At 43.5% G+C, this 15100-nt stretch overlaps 1 protein-coding gene across 7 annotated transcripts in view; it reads left to right on the forward strand.

Annotated features, from left to right (window-relative positions):
• Positions 1 to 15100, forward strand: part of HIPK2 (homeodomain interacting protein kinase 2) — a 130754-nt gene that overhangs the window by 89104 nt on the left and 26550 nt on the right. For all 7 annotated transcript variants that reach the window (XM_054168196.1, XM_054168193.1, XM_054168199.1 and 4 more), the window contains 5 exons: positions 6423 to 6546; positions 8375 to 8494; positions 9228 to 9314; positions 10360 to 10544; positions 14810 to 14972. In XM_054168196.1, the coding sequence (XP_054024171.1) occupies positions 6423 to 6546; positions 8375 to 8494; positions 9228 to 9314; positions 10360 to 10544; positions 14810 to 14972 (679 nt within the window). The remainder of the gene's footprint in view (positions 1 to 6422; positions 6547 to 8374; positions 8495 to 9227; positions 9315 to 10359; positions 10545 to 14809; positions 14973 to 15100) is intronic.

Below are 15100 nucleotides of genomic sequence, written 5' to 3' on the forward strand. Positions count from 1 at the left end.
TACCTGGCAACAAAAAAAAAAAAGAGAAAAAAGTGAATACGTCCACAAAACACAAAAGGATCAAGTGAGTGGGTATGAGAAAGATGCCAAAGTAAGGGCTCAACTGAGAGAAGTATGGAGCTCCATCACTTAAATGAAAATCCCTTTGTAAGACATGTGAAGGATGCAGTTGCTCCTTCTCACAGGGAGGTATCTTGGTGCATGGGGGAGCACAAGCACTGAGAGGGAGCAAGCCCTGGATTTGGCTCTTTCCTCTCTGCCTCTGCCCAGGACTTTGTGGATGGAAATACAGAAGGTGCTGCTTTCTGAAGCTCAGGCTTTGGCAGGTGAGGCTAGCAGGTAGAAGAAGACAGGAGGTGTGTATATTGACTTCATAGCATCATTGTAGGTCTGTCTGCACTGCCTGCAGCTGCCCACAAACAACTTCTGGAAGCGGCACCCTGAAGGCAAGAGGCAGGCATGCTGTCTGCTCAAGGTGCCAGCAAGTATCAAGTTTTGAGTTATATTTTTGTCTGATATGTATACTTGTCCACAAAGGACTCTGCTGAGACAATCACACTCAGCCAGGAGACCCTGCTGGAGGTGGTAAATTATCCCCAAGGAGGACGGTTTGCAGGGGAGCTTTAAAATTCAGGAAGAGTCCAGTTCTGTGGATCCAAGTCTGTGAAAATGAATTTTTTTGGCATTTATTTTTAATGTCCTGTGATGTGTGGGTGAAAAAGCCAGTGAGCTAGAGTGGTAATTAATTTTCCTGACAGAAACACCAGACAATGAAATTACCTTGCTACAAAGTAGAGTTCCTAAAGTAAATACTCTTCCAGCAGCAGGTCTGAAGGCAGGATGGGGTCATATGCGAGGTGCAAGCAAATGATGAGGTGGCTCTGCTGCCTCTGGGGACACTTGTGCCTTGGGCTCCTGGCACCCAGCACTGGCACCTCTCTGGCATACATGGGCACATTCAAGCTGGGCTCCCAGGTGATGAGGAGCTGGTCAGCCTTTGCTGGTCAGGGGATTAATTTTGACTGGGAAAGGTGAGGAAGATATGATAAGTGGGGGTGAGCTGGCTGCTTCTCTCCTGGAGATACAAGCTCTTGGCAGGGCTCTTCAGGCTCTCGCAGTTTGATGGCAAGTAGTTTCTAAATTTTTGGTCTGTGCTGTAGAGCAGATTATGCCAGCACATACAGAAGGGGAGTGCCTTTCATTGGGACATATCAAAGGCAGCTTGTGGGAGAAGAAGAATGGAAGAGTGGAGTTTTCTATTTTCCCTCCATGTGCTTTGTATGGAAGACTGGAACTACTGTACCAAGGGTGTTATGGATGTACCACCAAAGAACTGGTGGAGAGTGGTAAATGGGGGTGTTCCTGCTCTTGCTGAGGTATCTGGTAGCAAGCTGCTTTTATGTGCTTTTAAACAAGATCAGTACCACAATCAAAAGGTATTGGTGAGTCTGTGTTAAAACAAACAGTGCTATCAGCAGCACAGAAGGCACTTCCCTGTGCAGCCATGGAGAGATCGGCTGAAGACCTCAGCGCTGTTCCAGGAGGACCTGCTGTCATGTGAATCATACTTCTAATTCATAATTGCAATATTCTCATGTGCACACTTTAATAGGGTGTTTTCCCTTGGTCCCCTGTTACCAGCTGCAGAACGGAGAAATGCCGCATAAGAACTGGCTAAGACATAGAAAGGTGTTCTTTTCCTTTGGAAAAGAGAATTACACCATTCTTATTACTGAGCTCAATCTGAGTGCTTTTAGGAATAAAGAGATCAGTTGTGGAGTGGACTGTGTGCACATTTTAGGACCAGAGTTATTTAATGTATTAATTATCTCTAAAAAGTGGTAGACCAGCAGTGAAGTGCTTAAGTATGCAGATACCACAGACTTACTTAGATTAGGCTGCAGGAAAGAGTGAGGAAGATTTTAAGGGACTTGATCTAGGTTACAGACAATATTATGCCAGATCAGTGCAGTACTGAAAGGCAGTAAACATTGAAAGGGGAAAACTGAACTACTCCTACATAATTCTGTATCCTAAATTAACTGCAGCTCCTCTGGAGAAAGGACTGTGTGTGTCTCAGAGGATCTCCCAGATGAAACATCTGCTGAAATACCTTGTGTCACTCCAAAAGCAAACAAAATATCAGGCTCAGGGAAGACTGGAACGTGAAAGCATTCTGCAAATAGTGTAAAATAAGTCTGGGGAATATCCTCATGCTTAACTGTTTCTAGGTCTGTTCAGCCTGTCTCCAGGCTGTCATGTCAGGGAGACAGGAGGAGTTGTAGGGCCAGGTGGTAGAACTGTATTGAAAGGTCCATGGGACAGAACGCTGAAAGCCAGAAGCTGCTGCAAGCAAGGGAGAACAGGGCAGGGATGCAGAAATAGCTTGGGCTAAAAGAAAGGTGATTCAAGCACTTCCATTTTCACCTCTAGGCATATCCATGTGAACATGAAGTGAGAAGTGACAAATATAAACCTGATGAAGGAAAACTCAGACTTTAAACAACTGAGTTTAAATGCTCTTGAAAGTAGAAGGTTGCCTCTGGAATTCCATGCCCCAATGTATGATTGAAGTCAAGATCTCACCTTGTCTTAAAAAATCGACAGGTTTATGTTAAGAAAGTGAGGAGTTCCACATGTTAGGTACAGGTCTACATGCAGAAGAATCTGTGCATCCATAACTAAGTATAAAGAATAATTTCCACCCAATAGAGGTATTTTATCAGTGGAGAAGTTGTTTCATTACAGAACTTGTAACAATGCTTGGCATTGGCTGTTTGCAGTGCCAGCAGGCAAGCAGACTACTGTTCCTTCTAGGGTGACTCCAACTCTTGCTCACAGCAAATGGGAGGTGTCTGCTAACTGAAAATCTGGAAGCCTGTGTGGTGTCCAATACCTGTTCTTGTGATGTCTTAATGACTGATTAATGAAGTTAACAAGTTCTTTTTGTCTTAGGGCCACTCCAATTGCAATCATGAAGGAGAAAGACACAGCAAATTTTGGCTGCGCTGTACGTAGGGCACCATATCACTTCAATCTGCACCTCCTCTCACAGGGGTTCTTGTTGCTGCTCCAGAATTATGATTTCTTTGGGTCTGAGGAGGGAAAGATTGCAACTAATATTTAGACTTGATTGAGTAATGCAAATAACAGCTTTCAAAAAAAGTGAAATGAAACCATCCCACCACCTCCCCTCCCAACAGCATTAAGTGTTACTTGGTATAATGAAGAGAATAGAATAGAATTAACCAGGTTGAAAGAGACCTTTGAGATCATCAAGTTCAACCTATCATCCAACACCATCTAATCAACTAAACCGTGGCACCAAGCGCCCCATCCAGTCTCTTCCTAAACACCTCCAGTGATGGTGACTCCACAACCTCCCTGAGCAGCCCATTCCAATGGCCAATCACTCTTTCTGTGAAGAACTTCCTGATATCCAGCCTAAACCTCCCCTGGCACAGCTTGAGACTGTGTCCTCTTGTTCTGGTGCTGGTTACCTGGGTTACCAACCCCCACCTGGCTACAACCTCCCTTCAGGTAGCTGTAGACAGCAATAAGATCTCCCCTGAGCCTCCTCTTCTGCAGGCTAAGCAACCCAGGCTCCCTCAGCCTCTCCTCATAGGGCATGTGCTCCAAACCCCTCCCCAGCTTTGTTGCCCTTCTCTGGACATGTTCCAGCAAGTCAACATCTTTCCTAAACTGAGGGGCCCAGAACTGGACACAGTAGAGTTGCATTTAGTTGTGTTTTATATGTTTAAATGATATGGACACTGGGTTTGTGCTTTTCTTAGTAACAGTGGAGGTGCAAAACTTCTTTTGTGTATAAAAAATAAATTCTGTCCTAATTGCTGCACTCCAGAAGCTGGAGCTGTAGGGAAACCCACTGGCCAGCCAAAGGCAAATGAGAAAAAGATTATTTGGAACCTCATGTTCTAGGTCATCCCTTCTTGCAGGGGTCTGGAGGTTTTGGCAGCATAAGTGTGAGAAGAGCAGAGAGGAGGTGTACGCTGCGTATGAGAGCAGTGCAAGTGATTTCTATGAACAGGGAGGTGTCTACACAAAGTCACATTTGGAATACCCCACCAACAGTCCAATCCGCTACTCCCTCCACTTGAGTTAGTGGGAGGGATTTGAAGCTCAGGCAATACACGGCTGAGCTCTCATTAGTGACCAGGGACATTTTGTTCACGATGTGGAAGGCAGACAGGGAGAGGCAGATGGCTTTGAATGCAGGATTTACATAGTAATGAGATTCAGGTCACCGTAGCTGTCTTTCTCTCTCTGCATTTTGTCTAGGTGTCGAGTAGTGTGCAGGGATGATGAAATGGGGAGGAAAGGAGGAAAATTAACCCCTTGTTCCTAAGGAGAGATGAATGCTAGAATAAAAAGTTTGTCGTCATGGGCTAAGGAATGCTGGGATATGAGAACATCAAGCACAGATGAAGTTAGAGAGGCTAAAAGTAGCTGCTTTTTAAGTTTCTGATATGTTTTCTGTGGGAATGACAGAAAGCATCTAAAGCTTTAAAACCCAGCATTTCCCATCATTTTTACATTCTCTGTTGTTGGTTTGACAACAGATAGTTTTGGACTTTATTATTACTAGTCAACCCAAAATGGGGAAGTTTGTGGACTGAAAATAGATTCTTGCTACAGGGCCTTTGCTCATTTCTTTGGGGAAAAAATTACCCATTTATCTCAGTTTCTTAGCTAAAGACTTGTCTTCACATGTCTTACTATGTCATAGTATGATTAAAACATAATATTTTCCACTGCAACTGGTAATCCTTAGAATGATCTCACTAGTGTCAGATCTTACCCTGATGAGAAATGAGAAACTGGGAACCACGGGTCCTGTTTCCAGCTCTGAATGGTGGTACTTGATTTTCTCAATAGTCAACCCCAGGCATTCTCAAAATATGCATCAGGGCCCAGGAAACCTCAAGGCTATTTTTTTTAATGACACAAGTTTTAAAGCAGTGTGTGTTTTCTTTCTTTTATCTGCTTTCTGATGCCTTTTTTCTTGTCTTTTCTTTTTTTTTTTAATAATTAGAAGAGTGTGGGAAAGTAAGTTTTATGTCTGTTGTATGTCACCTGACTCCAGAAGCTGGGGCCTTAGAAATATTGCAAGATCTGCAAGAAAAACAGGAGAGAAGCCTTAGATGATCCCCGTGTGAAATAGGAACTATGGCACTTAACTACACATGGAAGTCTGGGCTGAGGCAGGGAAAGAAAGGAAGGTGTTTGTTTGCAGTGGTGGGGTTTGTGTAAGGTGTTCAGTATTTGTAACACACTCTTGATTCTTCCACATTGGAAATGCAAAGCATTTGGGTGCTATGAGGAGGATTCATCTTGTCTCATCTTGGTCTCTGGAGTTTAGGGAACTGAAATAGTCTTAGTGAAGGAAGATTAAAAACATCCCAAGTCAGTGGGAGAAATGCCTCTTGTGGGGGGAAGGGGGGAAGGTGTTCACTCCATTGACTCCTCAGTCTGCACAGTACCTGGCCAGGATTTGATGCCAACTTCAACCTGTCTGAAACCTGAAGTGGCCCTCACTGGAAGGTTCTGTGGAAGTCTGAGCCAAGACCAGTCTTGCTTATTTGAGTCTCTTTTGCACCAGGGATCCTTCTAGGGAGCTTCTACCGTGTCTGCTCCTTCCTTAGTGTGGGCTAACACTGAAATTCACTGAGCAGAGATGCCTCAGTGGCATTGCCTGAAGGTGACAGTAAACACATAGCAGGAGTGCCACTGTGCTTGGTTGTTCAGGCTGGAAGGGAAGAGAAAATTTTAACAGGTACCTGGGACAGACTGGGAAGTAAAGGCTTCTGGGCTACTTCCTCTTGAGGAAAAGGCTTAGGTCTAATAGATCTAATTATGTTATTTCTCTGTTTTATGGTTACATCTATTGGTTTTAAAAGTCAGTAATCCTTTTATACCAGTCCTGTAATGATTATTTAATGTTTGGCTGTTTGTGAAGCCTGCCAAGCTGTGTGAACAGACAATGCTTCACCACAGGGGGCCCTCATGGTTCCCTCCACAGGATGGTGTGCTGGGCACAGGAACACTGAGAGAGGGCCTTAATTGGGTGGTCTTGAATGCACAGTGTTAGTTTTGTGCTTCATTTTCCCACCTGCCAAATGAAAATAATGGTAGCTCTCTCCTTTGCAAACCACTCTGAAATGTAGGGCTGTCTCTTGCCTAAATGCTGCCCCAAAACTCTTCTGCAAGGATAAACATTCACTGAGCCATGCTTTATATAGCAGATTCTTTGCTAGTGCTAGTGGGGCCTTCAGCTCCATAGGAGCAATGACACTTACTGGTAGCAAGCAGCATTGTGAGTGTCATGACCTGTGTGGGCCACTCCATGCCAGCTGACTAGATCCACTCCCATTGCTGATGTTTTGTAACCTCTTCCTTTGCAGAGCCCCTGAAATCATCCTTGGTTTACCCTTTTGTGAAGCAATCGATATGTGGTCATTGGGATGTGTCATTGCAGAGCTGTTCTTGGGCTGGCCGTTGTACCCGGGAGCTTCAGAGTATGATCAGGTGCGTATGGATACTGTCCTGGGTGCTGGTAGGTGCACAGATATTTTGCCCTTTCCTTATCTGAGTGAAAGGATGGCCACTTTCTCTGTTTTGCTAATGAAGGCGGGGGCGGTGTTTCTTACCCTTCCAAGCCAACTTTCTCATTAACCACCTGGGGTATTTATCCTAGGTAACCAGTGTGCTGTTTGGTACCCTGGCTTTTGGTACCCTGACTGCCTAAGCGAAATCTCAATCAAGAGTCAACACTGGAGAGCTCTGTACTAGTCTCTCCTCACTGAGCAGAGCATGCACCCTTTCTCTGCTGCAACAGCAGGGATCAAATAAAGGTTTATTTGTTAGAAGAAACTACACCATTTCTACTGCATTTTGTAATCCTTTTTAAGAGGACGTGTATTAAAAGCAATGACAAGAAGGAGAACGTTCACAGTGGTGTAGGTTACCAGTTAATACAAACTGTCATGCTTCTCTCCCTATAGGCTTTTACACTCTTTTTGTACTCCTAAAACTGATAGCACAGGGACTGCTAAAGCCAGGGCTGCAGAGCACTTTTGAATCCTGTAGTCTGCTTTGGGGTGATCTTAGCTTTCTGTGCATATGGCTTGTAAAAAGGGATTTTTTTTCCCCTCATTTATAAATGTTTTGTTTAAAAAAAGAGAAAGGTAGTAAGGTTTTCATATACACATATACATAGCACAGAGCTTCCACCAATAATGGTGAGGGCTCCTGAGGAGCTAGGAAAGTCACAGGGTCTGATCCTGGCCCCTCACTGCAGACTGAGTCTCCCTGCAGCACTGGTGCTGGGCTGCAGGCGGGATCCTGGTGCTTCTCAGGTGCATGGCCTCTGATACATGTAAGGAGCTACAGAACCAAGCAAAGCACACTCGGTGAAGTGGCTTCTGAGTGCTTGGAGGTCTTTGAAACCATGGCTGCTTTTTATACCTTTATTTATTTAATTGTTTTTACCTCTCTCTGTCTCTTCTCTCCAAAACACTTTCTAGTCTTCTAGAGTAGATGACTATTTTTAGTAGTTTTGCAGAGTTTACAGAAATTATGCAGAAGCATTTGGGAGTCAGGAGATGCCAAAGTTAAGGCTTTGAGTGGCATTCCAGGCATGTGTGAGATCTGTCTCTAACTGTGCAGTCACAAACCCTTTGTCCTTTGACTAAATAAATTAAAGGCAGAGATCCTGGAAACACATATGTAGCATCTCTTAGCTCTGTGAGTGCCAGTGATGTTATACTGAAGAAATGTAAGCAAAAGAGACAAAGTACCTCACATACCATGAGGATGTCAGTTAGTCTGACTATATATTTCATTGAAGTCCAAAGATGAGCTATGTCACTTCATAGCTCTGCATTTCATACGTCAGATTGCTCCTAGGAGAGACTGTGCTGTGTGCTCAGCTTGGGATAAAAACAGCTAAAGCTGGTGCGCAGATGCCGGATTGTTGAAATTAACCTCCTGGAGAGGAGAGCATGACATAAAAAGGTGCAAAATGGTGAAACATCCTATTGAAATCTCTGTGTGAGTCTTCTTTGACCTCTAAAACCTAGGGACTTTCCTTCCTTCCTTCCTTTATCTATAGGCCTCGTGGGAGTGTACCATAATGGTGAGTTTCCAGTGATGTTAGTGATAAATGGAGAGATGCTGTGTGGGAGTTCTCTTTCCCCTCATTCCTTGCACTGGGCTCTTTTGGGTTTGGTGAAGGCTAACTATGTGCTGCGTTTTCTCTTTCTTTGTTACATTGTTTTAAGTCCTTCTGCCCTCCTTCAAGAAAGACCTCCCGAGATCTTCATGGAATGAACAGTGACCTCTCCTTTTCTTACAGATTCGCTATATTTCACAGACGCAAGGCTTGCCAGCAGAGTATTTGTTAAGTGCAGGGACAAAGACTACGAGGTTTTTCAACAGGGATACAGACTCACCATATCCTTTGTGGAGGCTGAAGGTAGGAAGATGTTCCTTTGTTTCTTTTATCTTGCAATTGTTGGTTGGAAGTGAGGAGACACATTCAGATCACCTCAGAGCCTAGGTCTCTGCTTCATGCAGTGCAGCACAGACATTGGGGTGGGTATAGCCCAAGGTAAAACTGTCGTCCCCAGAGTCTGCAGCCCTTAGTCCACCTGCTTGACACTGCTTTGTGGGAAATTGAAGTCTACAATTGGTCTAGAGATCTTTCTCTTAAGTATCCAATGGATTGATCTCTTGTTTAAATGAAACATGCCCTGGGCAGACTTTGCTCTAATATCTAACACCTTGGGGAAAGAAAAGAGAAAATGAAGTATTTTGATTTCAAAAATCAAAACTGCTGGTAATGCAGGTGAGCCCTGAGTCTCTTGTACCACTGTGTGTGGCTGCATTCAGTCCCCAAGGACAGAGGCCATTGTGCTTCTGGCTGTAAGGATGGGATGCTAAGCCTCATGATGGGGTGGGTGTAAGAGGCCTTTGGTACTCACACTGTCATTGGGAGTATCCTCTGAATGAAAAAGAAGAGGTAAATCACTTTGTGACACACAAACTGCTGTATAACCATAGTAGAGATAGTGTAAATGTTACCTGGTTGGGCAAGAGAGAGACAGAGGTCTCAATGAGGGCAGGATAAGGTACAACTGGAAGTGGCACATAACCCACAGCTGATTGCAGGGCAGTTCTAGTCAATGCTTGTCTCCTGTTTTGAGCAGACACCGGATGATCATGAGGCAGAGACGGGGATTAAGTCGAAAGAAGCAAGGAAGTATATTTTCAACTGTTTGGATGATATGGCACAGGTAAGAGCATTGGTGAGCAACCAGCACAACTACTTCACATGCTTTCATGCAGTGCTAACAAAGGGGAACTACATGATTTCTCTGTATACCCTATTCTTATGCCAGCTGCTGAGAAATACCAGAATTATGCCTTCCAGATCAGCTCCTCATGTGCTGCTTTGTAGGGAAAACTGCACATGGGCTGAATGTGCTGTAGTAAAGCAGCCTTGGAAAATGGCTAAGTCACATCTCTAACTGTCAGAATCGTGTGCTCTCTCTTGCCTCTGAGTGTTTCTCCATGCACCAACTGGCAAGTCTCTAACTTCTCTGCCCTTTAGTATTTCCATTTGTAAAAGGGTGACATTGTAAATAATCACTGTGGACACAGGAACATGTGATCTCTAAAATCTGTCTGCCTTGGGGAATAGGGAGTACCAATTCAGTGTTGGTTCTGTGTAGGTGTGGAAGTGAACTCTAGCATAACCACTTCTGTGACATGAATTTGCACTAGAAAACAAAGAGTGCAGAACTGGCACAACACTGGCACAAAATTGGAGTTCATGCTGCCAAAGCCTGAACATTGTAGCATTTGCAAGCAAATACACAGAGCTAGAAGAATGTATAAATGTATGGATTAGCATAAAGGATTTTGCTTTTATCCTGGCACCTGAAACATGAATGGGAAGTTTCTCATAAACCTGCTGACAATTTTTATTTCTTCTATATATCTTTTTTGCTCACAGGACACATAGTTGAGTATCTGATAGCTCAGTCTTTGTATGATAAATATACTGATTATCAGAGCTTGCCTGCTACCACATGGAAGCTGTTCATCTTCAGTGGAGGGTGACTAAGTGTTTCATTAGCCATTGACCCAAGTGAGCTGAACACTTAGCAGTCTGTCTAGAGGTCTGACATGCGCAAGCCACCATGGAGTCTGCTGTGTGGCTTCAGCAACTACCCCTTAAGACAGGGAGGCTTGCGTGGCATGTGCTCCAAGGAGAAGTGAACAAAATTTGCTGGAGACCTAACCATCTGCTCTTTTCCCTTGTCCTTTCTCCTTCAGGTGAACATGACAACAGATTTGGAAGGGAGTGATATGTTGGTAGAAAAGGCAGACCGGCGGGAGTTCATAGATCTGTTAAAGAAGATGTTGACGATAGATGCAGACAAGAGGATAACACCCATTGAAACTCTGAACCACCCCTTTGTCACCATGACACACTTGCTTGATTTCCCTCACAGCACACAGTATGTGGCTCTCTTTGCCTTTGGGTTTTGAGCCGAGTGGTAAAGAGAAGAGCTGGTTGTGGTGGAGGCCACACATATCTGAGGGACATTAGGATGCTTAAACCTTAAGTTTCAATCTTTCTTGTTAAAATAAAAGAGGGTTGCCAACTCTTAATGCTGCAAGAATCGCGTTGTAGGTGCTTGGTATTTAAAACACTGCGGAGTGTGCATCATTCATTATGTAAATATTCCATAATTACAGATGTTTGCATTAAAATGCAGAAGAATTATGCAATTAGTGCTGAAAGCATCAGTATATCTCAGAGTAATATAGTCCTGATTGTTACTGCAGTTATCAACCTTAGTTGCTTTGGGGAACCAACCCTTCCTCTCCCAGAGCCTTCCCATCCTGCAGAGGTCCATTTGGGGCTGTTAGCTTTTGAGGTGCAGAGCTTTTTCTGCACCACACTGGTTTGCAGGTACAGGCAGCAGGACGAGGAGTTCATGTTTCAGCTATGTGACCTTAAACACTGTGCTCTCACCTCAGCTGACACGTGTGGAATGGAAATGGCCTCCACTGCCCAATGGAGACGTGAAGTGTTATGCCTTCAAGCCTGACTCCCCCTTCTTCTAAGGCTGCGTTATGGGGTGCAACAGCCCAAAATGCAGGAAACCTGTACCCAGCACACTGTTCTTGTTTCCTGGGCTTTTCACACAGGGGCCAGGCAGGGGCAAGTGAAGTCAGACACAGAGGGGGAGTTTCCCAGAGCCTTCAGGACAGCAAGCTTTGAACATCCTGTTCTACATCACTTTGAGGTTCAGGGTCCTTTTACAGGTCCTTCACCTCACTGGGAGAACAGTTACCTGCACAGCACTATACTTCCTTGGGTGCCTTGAACATGAGGGTTTAAAGGTTGTGAGGAGCTCAGGTACAAAAACAAAAATGAATGCTTAAAAAGCCACAGAGATGTTTGTATGGATGCTGCAGAGCAACAGGTTACCATGTGACATCTCTTCTGCCCATATGTATGCTCTTACCTGTGATATTTCTGGTTCATTTAAGGTAGGTTTCCCTCTGTAAAGGAGCTGTAGTTGCCTTTTTGTTAGATTTATCACAAGATGAGAACAGCTGATTGGCTGAAGGTAGTGAGTGCATGATCTGAGTAAACCCAGACTTACCCTGCACAGAGATCTTTGAGCATCATTACCTGTAAGTAAATAGTGATACATGTAATGAAAACAATGGGAGATTGTTGTACTAAACACATAGAGTGAGTTCCATGTAAAAATGTTTATAATAAAAAAAAAAAGACAGTATTTTCTAACAGTGGTAGCATCCTATACTAAAGTTCTTTTATTTTCAACAGTCCTTCTTGCTGTGCACCAGCAGATTGTGTTAGGTAGGGGAGATTTCTGGCATCTGAAATGGCATGGCCATGAGAAATTTTTCTGCTAACACAACAGGCCATAACTGCATCTTCATTTTTTAAGTGCTTACTTGTGGCTGCCCAGGCAAAGCCCCAGAAAGATACTGAAAATACCATTGAGGCCAATAGCAGTGAGAATTTTACCCAAATAAAAAATTCAGCATCGGGTCTCTGAATACTAAATGCTGTGCCAGCCAGCTGCATAACCCCGCACAGCCTCTCTGCATTGGAAGTGGTGATTGGTAAAGAGAGCAATAAGCTGTAACCAGCATGGCAAGTTGATGGAAATTTTGTCTGTGATTTCCTGTGGTTTTGAGAATAGAAACTTCAAAGCTCTGAGAGATGCAGGGAGTTGAATCTCTCTTGAAAGTAAATCAGGCAGCAGAGTGAGAATATATGGAAGATGTAGCTTCTGGAAGGAATCTCTGCTGTGGCAGGCTTCAGAGCGGCTGCAAGTTTGAGCAACCTGAGGGGGGCTGCTCTGAGTAAACAGCAAAGCAAGGTTAGCCCCCCCATTTCACATGTTTAACTGCCTTGCTCTTAAATTGTTGAGCACTCCTCAGTCTTTGTTGGTTTTCTTTGTCCTTGCCACTTTTTCCTCCCCTTATTTTTCAAACTAGAGACAAAGAATATAGTATTGCATCAGTAGAGATTGTACCTTATCATATACATCCGTTTGGTAGCACACACAATTTACTGTTTGCAGAATATATACTCTTTTCAGTGCCTTCTGTTTTTTGGAGGGAGAATTATATTTATACTTCTCTGGAAGAATGTGATCTGTATTTATTTGATAAGTGTTTGCTTTTTCTGAGTGTTCTGCAACTCAGAGATACTTCATAGTCCTATAAATGGATGTGCAGCTATGCACAGTGTCCTGAGCCTGTCTTATCCACAGGTGTTTATGGCACCCATCCAGTTGTCAAGATATTACCTGTAGGAGCAGAAAGATGCCCATGGGAGTAAGAGAAAAGACAGGTATTAAAAGGTCTAGGTATTCTTCCTGACCAATCCTAGGGATCCTGGGACTCCGTTCCTTTTGAAGGGACATTTTACATCTTAAAAATTTCCCCTAGGGCTATCAGGTAGGGATAATTACAATTAAGGAGGAAAATTACAAAAGAAATTATGTATACAGCTGATTGGGGGGTTTTATTTTTTTTTACAGCCACAGCTAATTTTCACTGCTGAGATTTTCTGGTCTTCTGGGTTGGGATGGTAGAACTAAACCAAACGCCTTTATACTTTTTCTTGGGGTTGTGTTTCAGATCCTGAGGTCACGTTTGTAAAACAATTATGGAAAGTGTGTATTTTTTTAGACCTTGAAAAACCAAGATTTTAGTAAAAATATAATTTGCACAAGATAGCTATGTTGTTATCTCCTAAATCTCTTTATAATTGGGATATCAAACAGTACAAATGAAACACTGACATTTTCATGTAACTAGACACCTAGAGTGCTCTTACAATGCAGAGACTTCATCTCCTTTACTGACGATACAAAATATGATGCTTCCAAGATTTCCATTGCTGTATCACTAACATTTAAAGGCAGGTCTGTGCAGAGGAAGGAGCTGCAATCTTTCCCTCCAGAGAGTCAATTCTCAGTCTGAGATAACCCTAGAACCTGATTCCCTTGGGATGTTGATGAATCTGATTTGCCATATGAATCGTCCCACTGACTGGAAGAGGACACCTCATGTGCAGAATTGCTTAGCCAGGCAGGTCCAGTTTTGACTGGACTCAGCTCTCAGGGAACTACTCTTTGAAAGAAACATGTAACATTTCTCAGTGGTCTCAGTGACCGAGAACAGTGAAATTCATTGTTGCAAAAGACTTGTGAAAACTATGTTTAGGCCTACACTGCAGCAGAAAGCATGAGCTGTCTTTTCCTCTCAGGCTCAGTCAGCAGAAAGAGAAAAAAGAGAAAGAGAAAAAAAAAAAAAAAAAAAGAAAGAAAAAACAACCAACAGTGTCTACCTTTCTTGCTTGCTCTCAGCCTCTTTCAGTCTTTGTAGTCCTTGCCCAGTGTGACAGTTTTAGGCTGTGCCTTTAAAAAAGGTACAGCTACTGAGACACTCTAGCTGAATGTTTTGGTGTAAAAAGGGAAAACAAAGATAATGCTAAATGAATTTCATTGGTAGATCAATGGGAAGGTAACTTTCAGGTTTTGCTCTGTGCAAAAAGTCTCAGTCTGTTTTGGTCTGAGTCTGAACAGCTGTTTTTCTTTCTGTGCTTGGCGCTGGCCTTCAACTACTGAGATAAGAAACTAATTATTTTTCTTCCCTTACCATAGAATTTCCCTAATAATTACCTTTTCTCTCTAACCCTTTTTGGGAATAAAGGAGGAAGGGGGGAAAAGGAGGTTGGGGGGGCCCTTCTCTATCGAGGGGGGAAGGCAGATTTTCTGTGTTACGTTCTTTGCTGTATATTTTTGTATATACTGTAAATACTGTATATTGTGTATATATTCATCACATGTCATCCTGCTTGTAAAGTATAGCTCTTTCCCATTTTGCTTCTCTGACTGAGTTAGCCATAGTTTCTAGGGGGAGAAGACCTGAACTTTCTCTCACCACCACACCCAGCCACATAAAGAGCACCCAGTTTGCTTGCTCAGACCCGTGGGGGCACACAGGAGTCCCAGAGCAGCATCTTGACACCCATTTGGCCCTCTTCAATACAAGGTTAATATGACTCACTGTTTAAGAGAGACCTGCATAAAATAGCAAAGGGCTCTAGGAACCTAGAAAGTGCTAGGCCTGCTATGGAGACCTAGTGCAGGACCACTGTGATGAACTGTTACTTGTGTTGGTTGGTTGATTTTCTGTCTCTTCCTTGTACTCCCTTTCCTTATAGTGTCAAGTCCTGCTTCCAGAACATGGAGATTTGCAAGCGGCGGGTGAATATGTATGACACAGTGAACCAGAGCAAGACACCGTTCATCACCCATGTAGCCCCGAGTACGTCGACCAACCTGACCATGACTTTTAACAACCAGCTGAACACAGTCCATAACCAGGTACGGGCATCGATCAGAAACAGCCAGTACCTGAAACATTTCTGTCAGTAGGGTCTAGAAGATGAAAAACACAGTAGCATCCCTTTTAACATGCCTGCAAAAAGATGGCACCTTTTTAGTCTCCTTCT

The sequence above is a fragment of the Dryobates pubescens genome, chromosome 15, assembly GCF_014839835.1.
Source record: "Dryobates pubescens isolate bDryPub1 chromosome 15, bDryPub1.pri, whole genome shotgun sequence".
In the NCBI taxonomy this organism is placed as follows: Eukaryota; Metazoa; Chordata; class Aves; order Piciformes; family Picidae; genus Dryobates; species Dryobates pubescens.